Source organism: Rhinopithecus bieti, unplaced genomic scaffold, assembly GCF_001698545.2.
Source record: "Rhinopithecus bieti isolate Rb0 unplaced genomic scaffold, ASM169854v2 scaffold_19, whole genome shotgun sequence".
Taxonomy (NCBI): Eukaryota; Metazoa; Chordata; class Mammalia; order Primates; family Cercopithecidae; genus Rhinopithecus; species Rhinopithecus bieti.
Genome location: NW_016803360.1, coordinates 3,375,333 through 3,385,073, shown reverse-complemented (window position 1 = coordinate 3,385,073; position 9,741 = coordinate 3,375,333). Strand labels below are relative to the sequence as shown.

The following is a 9,741-nucleotide window of genomic DNA, read 5'->3' as shown; positions in this document are numbered from 1 at the left end:
CTTCCCAGCGGCTTTGTTTACCTACTTAAGCCTCAGCAATGGCGGGCGCCCCTCCCCCCACCCCGCTCCCGCCCTGTGGGTATATCGCCGCAGACCGCTGTGTTAGCAATGAGGGAGGCTCCGTGGGCGTGGTACCCTCCCGGCCAGGTGTGGGATATATTCTCCTGGTGTGCCCGTTTGCTTAAAGCGCAGTATTGGGGTGGGAGTTACCCGATTTTCCAGGTGTTGTGTGTCTCAGTTCCCCTGGCTAGGAAAAGGGATTCCCTTCCCCCTTGCACTTCCCAGGTGAGGCGATGCCTCGCCCTGCTTCAGCTCTCGCTGGTCAGGCTGCAGCAGCTGACCAGCACCGATTGTCCGGCACTCCCTAGTGAGATGACCCCAGTACCTCAGTTGAAAATGCAGAAATCACCGGTCTTCTGTGTCGCTCGTGCTGGGAGTTGGAGACTGGAGCTGTTCCTATTTGGCCATCTTGCTCCGCCCCCCCAACTTGCCATATATTTTATACACACAGTCTCACTATTCACTGTGGCAGTGAAGCAAGATGTTGCGAGTGAAGACTATTGTGCCTATCAACCTGCGTTCAAATCCCAGCTCTGCTAATTACTGTGTGACCTTGGTCAAGATATTTAACATCTCTCTTCTTCAGATTCCTTAACTATAGAATGAGGAGAATATTAGTATCTACCTTGCTGTGGTGTGAATGTTTGTGTCCCTCCCAAAATTCATATATTAAAATCCTACCCACCAAAGTGATGGTATTAGGAGGCAGGGCATTTGAAAGGTGAGTTTTAGGTGGTGAGGGGCAGGGCCTTCATGAATGGAATTAGTGCCCTTATAAAATCGGTCCAAAGGAGCTTGTTCACTCTTTCTACTATGTGAGAACAGCAAGGAGGCTCCTTCTATGAAAAACTGGCCCTCACTAAACACCAAATCTGATGGTACCTTGATCTCAGACTTCTTAGCTTCAAGAACTGTGAGAAATAAATGTTTGTTTATTTATAAACTACCCAGGGTATTTTTGTTACAGCAGCCTTAACAGACTAAGACATACCTTTTGGGGTTGTTGTAAAAATTAAACAAGTTAATTCATGTAAACTACTGGGAACATTACTTAACATATAGGAAGAGATATAAGCATTTTAAAAAATGTATTATTGTATCGTACAATATGCAAGCAAGGTAGATATTTTTATCATTCTTCTCTAGTTGAGAAAACCAAAGCCCAAGGGTTTAAGTAACTTGTCTAAGGTCATATTTTAGTAAGTGGAAGAGAAGGAAATTCAACCTGGATTTGATTTCAAAATTCATGGCTTTTGTACTACTGTGTGCTGTCCCTGTGTTTATCTATCTGTGAAGGAAAGAAAGTTGATAATATGACTATATATAACTATGTACCATATACATTTATATGAAGTTCTAAGAAATGAGGATAACTTCAGTGTGTGATTTTGGAATCAGTTCTCATACTTTAGAGTCACATCTCATATTCAAAGCAAATAAAATAACCTCGTTCTATATGAAGGCTGAGTCCTCATAAATTTGGGGTCACCCTGGCTTTTCACATTTTCTGACTAATCTCATCCCAGAATGATTCTGACAATCCCAGGATTATCCATTATATTTGGTTGTGCTTCTGCATCTCACCCATAGTGGTTTCCCAACACCTAATTCCATTTAATCAACACAATCTTCTTTAAAAGGCAAGCTTTCTGCAATTTGAAATGTGCAAGGACTGTCATGAAGCAATTATGAATATTAAGTGCATCACCGTATAAGAATAAGAGCAACTTGAAAACTTTAAACCAGATCATGTTTTGAAAGCTTATAGCTCCTGTGATATTTCCCAAAGTATTCATAAATCTTTTAATTAGATGTGAGTATGAACTTTATAGCACTTCATATCTATAAATCATAAATCGATTCAGAAGATCAGGTATACTTAAAAAGCACTTGGCTCTTGAGGCAACTAAAACAAGAATACACACGAAACTGATGCCACAGATAAAGACAAAACAACAGCTGTTTAAATAAACACACATAGGCTTAAAAATATTGTGTTTCCAGGTTGAATCTTCAAAGAAGAAAATTCTTACTCAATATAAATTCATGTTTTCATAAATGAAAGTTAAGTAAAACATGGTCAAGTTTTACAGAGCTTTATCATACCTTCTCCTGAAGCAATTATGTCAAGAGATGTCAACAAAGATGAAATAGAACAGGAGGAGGATGAACACATTACCTTTAATTTCCCAGTCAGGCCACCAACAAACAGCATTGCATTTGCATCCACATCTAGAATAGTGTACCCTGGAGGAGACGTCGAATGGTATGTGCTGGGTACAATGCTGGCTTTGGGTCCATCCAGGGCTCTCACAGAAATAGTTCCATTTCTCCCAGTTCTTCAAGGGTACGTGTTGAAGTGAAGGGGAGGAACATACAGAAAATGAAATATGCATCACATTTCTGGTAATTCCGGATTTAAAAGATATAAAATGCAGAGACTTGTTTTTAAGAATTTAGGAGAAAACTGGCTGTTTAGTTTCTAACATTCCAAATTCATTAGATCTCAAATCAATACTCAGAGTCTGATCTTGGCTGAACACCCACATCAGTTTCAACCAGAACCAGTGAGCACCATATCCTGATTCTGTGTGTGTTCATTGACATGAAATGACACAGCAGCAGTTAATTGATGGAATTGCTATTGGTTAAGTGGAAAGTCTTTTTCCTATGGCTTACATAATTTACTATTTACCAACACATACAATTTATGCAAGTTTATATTACTTTCAGCATTTTGTCTAATTTAATTCAGCAAGTGGACCCCAAATGAACCACCCTTCCATATCATAAGCTGCATGATTTCTCCTAAAATTCTTTATAATATCTTGGATCCCAGTTTGTTGAAGTAGTCTTCCTAGAATGGTATATCTTTAGTTGTTTGGCACAGTATCTTAATGTATAGTACCATATCCACCCTTCAGATTTCAGTGTACAAATTGCATAGAAGTTCACTTTGAAATTCAATTAACAGAATTTTGAAAGCTATTATCATTTTATTTCATTTTCTTTTTTAAGTGATTGATTTCCATGAGCTGTTAAATATGAAAATCTGGTCTCTCTTTTGAGACAAGCAGTCATAATAAAACTTCGGTGTCATATTTCTCTCCCTGCTGTCTCATTTTGGTAATCTTTTTATCTTTGAGGATGCAGTGTTAAGTGAAATACATGGTAACAAAAGAATGAATTTATCAAATAAGGTTCACCTTCTTTAACAGAATGTATCTTTTCTGAAAGAAAAACTGTACTTTATGAGTATAAATGTCCTTAAACCCGGTTAAGTACTTAATTCCCTCAACACCACTAAATATGCAAGCACTCTGTCACTCTCTCTCTCTCTCTCACATGCACACACACTTTTGCTGAAAAACTTGCTTGAAACGAACTAAAAAATATTGCGTCTCATTTTTTTTTTATAACTTTTTTTTTAAGAGATGAAGTCTTGCTATGTTGCCCAGGCTGGACTGCAGTGGTTATTCACAGGCACGATCATCATGACCACAGCCTTGAATTCCCGGGCTGAAATGATCCTCCTGCCTCAGCCTCCCAAGTAGCTGGGACTACAGCACATGTCATTGAACATGGCTCTTTCTTTTAAACTTTTTATTATGGAAAAGCTTAAGTATCCACAAACAGAATGCAACTCTATGTATCTATCACCCAGAGTCAACGATTACCAGTTCTTTAAGTCTTCTCTATCTCCGATCAGCTTCATGTCCAGCCCTAGGCCCATAACCATACCTCTCAACTGTTAGCTGCTTTGGGTTTAACAGGGAGTTGAGAATTGGGAAAACAAGAAGAGACAATGAGAGGGAAGTGCTAAAGACAGGGATAGTTCTATAAGTAATCTATATCATACTAGACGTTGATAATTGCATTAAAGCTCCAAAGATAGAATAACTGAATCAATTCTCGATTATTTCCCATTTTAAGTAGGGTGGACCTGATATGTTACATATGAATTTCAGTGTTTTGATACTGCATGTTTCTATGGTGGCTATATAGACTAAAAGAGGAGCTGTGTACACCAAAGACAGGCAATAATGATGCTCTTATGCTTTGGCTTGTATTGCATAAGAATGAGTGACAGTGCTTTTTACAGGCGAGATAAGAAGCCTGAGACAGTGACGCCCCCAAATTCCTACAGACACAAGATGAAGGGGTCAGAAATGGACTGGGTCCTCTGGTCAATACCTGGAAAGTTTGTCAGTTCCTAACAAGTATGACAAACATACCCACTCCCAGACATGTATATGTATAACATAGAATTCATACACATGTGTCTACATACATACACAGCTACCTTATTGAAATGGAAATAGGAGTTGTCTTATAAACTGGGAAATTACTTCAAAATTCTGTCATTTAATTATCTTGATCTTTATTAAGTTGGTTACCTTGATGCCATGATACGGTACCAATATGAGTCATCAATAGTCAAATCTGGGTACTCTACACGTCCAACTCCAGATCCAACATCCCAGAGGAAGCTGACTTTGCCTCTACGCATTTCTATAGCCAGAAAGTCAATCTAGTTCAGAGAAATACAAAAACAAGAGATATCAGATATAAAGCACCTTTAAAGAGGAGACAAGCAGAGTGATTTTCAGTAAGTGCCATTTGCAGACATGTGAAACAATTAGGAGCTTCATGATAATACTTGTCAAGTAATATTATTTATCATTACACATTATTAAAATAATATTTTATTTTGTATCCTTAAAGCAAAAAAAAAAAAAAAAAAGTCCATAATGCTCAGGCATGTTTGTTAATTTTACCAATTCTAATTAAGTCTAATTTTGAGACCAAAGCCTTTCTCACTCTGATACTTGTGGTAAAGATAAAAACAAATATTTAAATTCAGAATCCATCATTATTTTCACCAAGGACACTGACATTTTTGAGGGGGCAGCTATGATTTTATTTCCCAAATTGACCTAGAATTCCTTACCCAAATGGCAAATATTGACTTATACCATGACTGATTTGTTAAGAAGTCATATTCATTTTGGAAGATCCCCATGCATGCAAAATCAAATAGTTCAAATGGAAGAAATTAGAACTTTACGGGTGGGCTTTTGTCGATATAATCTGTGTTATTTTAGTTCAAGTCACAAATTCAAAACAAGTTAGAAGAGTTTTCATTGGTTAAAAAAAAATAGTACACACTTTGCTATTTTCATTTCATTAACAGAAGAGTTTATTGTAATTTAGTTTGAACAGTAAATAAGATAAATAAATAAAAAGTAAGTAAAATAACTTTGTTCTCATTAGCGTTCTTAAATCACTGGATCTGAAAGTATAATTTAACAGAAACGATGATATACCGACAAATGAAGGTAAATGTGACTAAATACTGTAGTTTTCTTCCTTTCATTTGACTTCTAACTTAATTTGACACTTCAGAATTTTGTGAGGTAAGATGCTGAGGTTTTCAAATCTGAACGCCTATGTTAGACCATTTGGGGACCATGTTATTGGATTCTACACATTTTTGGATTACTCTCTAGCTAGACACATATAGCAGCCTAATGAAAAGTTGAATATTAGACTTACAAATTTGGCACTTCCAAGATAAAAGAGGAGGTTGTCAGCAACAGCTGTCTTTACATTGACAACAATATTATTGTAACTTCCTTTCTTGATTTCTGGCTTGTATGTTCGAATGCAGTCACCTCCCGAAGACACAGATACTTTGATCTTTAAGAAAAACAAGGTACAAAGAACCAAGAGTAAATCTCTCAGAAAGTTTGAAGTAGCTTCCAACCACAAAGCCATCATTGTTTCTTCTTTGAAGTTATTTTCTATCATCAAATAGTATCATTCAATGCCCATATGCAGATACCATTATACTCATTAATGAGGGCACAGAAGAGCAGTTTTCCACTAGAATTTTGCCAATGAGCTGTTCACAGCTCCATGTCTTGTTATCATGCTATTTTTTGAAGCATGCAGCTAACAACTTGCTACCATCATACCTTTCTCCATTATGAATATGGGAACATTTTAGGAAGGTGATTTTACATGGAGCTAACAAGAATGATCTTTATTAGGTTGTTTAGTGAAATTTTACAATTGAAATTTCAGCGGTTTTGGTATCACTTAAACTAAGAAACTATTTTTCTTTTAGTTTTCAAGAGGAAATTACCAACCCTCCCATGCTCTCATAGTTGAAAGAGGACAAATAGATTTTGTTCTAGGTGTTCTAACAGTAAGAAGAATATTAATCATTCCACTCAGAACACACATTTCAGAATAAATTACACCTTTTTATGAAGTTGCCAGGAAATGAAATGGAAATAATTTCCAATAGCTATCACTACTAATGTATTTAATAGCTCCCTTTTCTTTTGAAAAATACCTTAAAATTACTATAAATTGATAAAAAAGGAATGCCTATATGAATAGAGTAACATTGTTCATACCATTTTTTACTTACATTTAGATAGCCCTCCTTCAATCATAAATAACACTAGTTGATTATCTGATTTAATTTCTGTAGGGTCAGATGGAAAATCACCATCAAAGGGTTACTTTCAGGATAGCAAAATAGTTGCCTGGAGAGCCTAGAAACCAAAACAGCCTCCCTATGATCATGACACCAGGAGGTGTCTCCAGGAGTCTCATCTGTGTTTGAGTATGGGCAGAACTGTGGCCCTTCTCCAAGGGTTATGAAAGTTTACTGCAAAGGTTGGGTGCCAAATTGGTTGGATTCAAAAGAGAAGACTAAAGAGGGATTTTTGCAATGGTAAATTCATATAGAATTGAGACTTCTAGGGATACAGAAGATCTGTTATGTCTCCCACAGACCTGCATAAGTCATTTATTTGTTTATTGTTGTTGCCTCACCTGATCTGGTAAACAAATTGTATCTCCACAAAGAGGAAACTGTGTTCTGGAGAGAAACAGGGGCTGTTTCCTCCACCACCCGAGGAAGGGTGACTCCTGGAGGCCTGAGTGTGGTGGCCTGGGGCTGGACATCCCAGGAAGTCTGCTGCTTAAACCACTTTCTTGTTCTTGCCTTCCCCAAAAAGATGGGGCCAGCCTGCCAACTGCTGGGTGCAGGACTTGGGGTCAACTAAGGTCCCCAGAGTGTTTGCTCTGTGTCCTAGGGAGATAGTCTTCTGGATGGGTGGTTTTCAGTTGGGAAGTTAGTTCCTGCTTCACAAAGCAGAGAATTTCCCTTCTACATACAGTGTTGAGAGTAGGTGAGTGAAAATGAATTGCAAAACAATGTAGGAAATGTACAATTTTTACTTGGATGTTAACATGGCAAAGCAGATGAGCGATGGGAGTTGGTAAAGGGTGTTCTGTGCTAGAATGGCAGCTATACCAAGGGTCATCCAAGGGATTAGAGATAAAAAGAATAAAGCAAAGCAAGAGAAAGACAGCACAGTAGAGGGCAGGGGGAAAAATATGGTCCTCAGATATTTTTAATGTTCAGGAAAGGGTGTCAGATATAGTGATTTTTTTAGCAATTTGCTGAAAGTGAACCAAAATCACTATCAGAGAAGACCTTGGCATTGAGAAAATCTAATATCTGAGGCAGGTTATAAGTACCATTGACATCATAAGAAGATCAAAGCGAACAAGAAATCAAGATCTGTCTGGAATTCATGAGTAGAACTGAATAGTGCGTTATCCCTGGCAGATAATCATATCCAATTCTGATGGGGCTGAATTAGTAGTCAAAGTGACTATATGTAGTTTACTTCATTTTTATTTCATAAACGCTTTATAGCTTGGCCCTATGGCTGTATTACGGCTAGTTTAATTCCTAATAAATCAGTTTTGTTTAAAAAACACAATTGAGGCTGAGTGTGGTGGCTCATGCCTGTAATCCCAGCACTTTGGGAGCCTGAGGTGGGTGGATCCCGAGGTCAGGAGATCGAGACCATCCTGGCCAACATGGTGAAATCTCATCTTACTAAAAATACAAAATTAGCTGGCCATGGTGGCACGTGCCTATAGTCCCAGCTACTCAGGAGGCTGAGGCAGGAGAATTGCTTGAACCCGGGAGGCGGAGGTTGCAGTGAGCCAAGATTGCGCCACTGATTGCGCCAAGATTGCGCCACAGCCTAGGTGACGGAGCGAGACTTTATGTCAAAACAAAACAAAACAAAACACAATTGAACAATATCTCTCAGTTATTAATTAGAGAAGAGATGACTGAATATAAATGTAATGTGATCATTTGGTCACAGAATGAATTTCAGTCCTTGCTTAGGTAAGCCTGGTAAAAAAAACAAAACGAAACAAAACAAAACAAAAACCAAAAAAAAACTAGGGGATTCCATGATTAGTGTGTTGAAAAGGAGGTTGTCAAAGTGTAGCAGACAGAGCCGGGTGTGGTGGCTCATGCCTGTAATCCCAGCACTTTGGGAGGCCAAGGCGGGCAGATTATGAGGTCAAGAGATGGACACAATCGTGGCCAAAATAGTGAAGCCCTGTATCTACTAAAATACAAAACAACTATTAATTGTTTTGTAAAATACTAAAAGTTTTGCAAAAATACAAAAACAATTAGTAGTAGTCCCAGCTACTCAGGAGGCTGAGGCAGGAGAATTGCTTGAACCTGGGAGGCAGAGACTGCAGTGAGCCGAGATTGCACCACTGCACTCCAGCCTGTCCACAGAGTGAGACTCCATCTCAAAAAGAAAAAAGAAAAAAAGTGATGCAGATAGAGCAGCAGCATTAAAATCTAACTGACCTGGTGAAACTCTACCTGAGAACTCCAAGTCTAAGGGAGCAGCCATTTTAAAACTGAGTATCTAATGTCACTAGAGGTTACAACCAATCTATTGTATAGAATACATATCTAACAAATACAATTCTTGGAACAAAATGATGATGTTATTATACCAAATATGCCAGCAATTAATCCTACAGAGTAACTGCTATGGTTTGAATGTGTCCAACAAAATCCATGTGTTTGAAATTTAACCCTCAGTGCAACAGTGTTGGGAAGGGGCCCTTTTGGGAAGTGTTTTGGTCATGAGGGCTCTCTCCTCATGAATGAATTGATGCCACTATTAAAAAGGCTTACAGGGGTGAGAGCTCTCTCTCTCTCTTGCTCTTCTGCCATGTGAAGACACAGTGTTCCTTCTCTCCTGAGGATGCAGCATTCAAAGTGCCATCTTGGAAGCAGAAAAACAGGTCCCTAACCTGCCAGCACCTCGATCTTGGATTTCCCAGTCTCCAGAACTGTGAGAATAAATTTCTTTTCTTTATAAACTACCCAGTCTGTAGTATTTTGTCACAGCAGCGTGAAGTGGATTAGACAGTAACCTATCGTCCAGCTCTCACACATTCATGTAGAAAATCCTCTTGGATTGTCTGCTCTCTGTTTTCTGGTTTTGAATATACTCTCAGAACCTGAAACATTCACTTAGCCCAAACTGTTGACAACCAGTACATAACTAGTAGTCTTTTCCTTTTGAATACTTTGTGTTTTGATTTTCAATAATAGGTATTTCTTTTAACCAACTTTAAACAGGTAAATCTAAATATTATATCTTTAGAAGAAATCAGGTAAATCAAAATACTATATCTCTAGAAGAAATCTTTGGGATATATCCCTCTTGTAAGAGGAAAGAAATTTCTGAAATTCAATCATCCTTTCAGAATGTTTGGCTCTATCAATTATTGTTATTTCTAATGCAGATCCTTAGTAAGATCTCA

The 9,741-nt window shown here is 38.0% G+C and overlaps 1 protein-coding gene across 1 annotated transcript in view; it reads right to left on the bottom strand.

The window, feature by feature from the left end:
• Nucleotides 1-9,741, bottom strand: part of LAMA2 (laminin subunit alpha 2) — a 640,343-nt gene that overhangs the window by 64,896 nt on the left and 565,706 nt on the right. The window contains exons 46-48 of the mRNA XM_017879679.1: nucleotides 5,617-5,760; nucleotides 4,458-4,591; nucleotides 2,240-2,399 (exon numbers count right to left, since the gene is read on the bottom strand). Coding sequence (XP_017735168.1) covers nucleotides 2,240-2,399; nucleotides 4,458-4,591; nucleotides 5,617-5,760 — 438 coding nt within the window. The remainder of the gene's footprint in view (nucleotides 1-2,239; nucleotides 2,400-4,457; nucleotides 4,592-5,616; nucleotides 5,761-9,741) is intronic.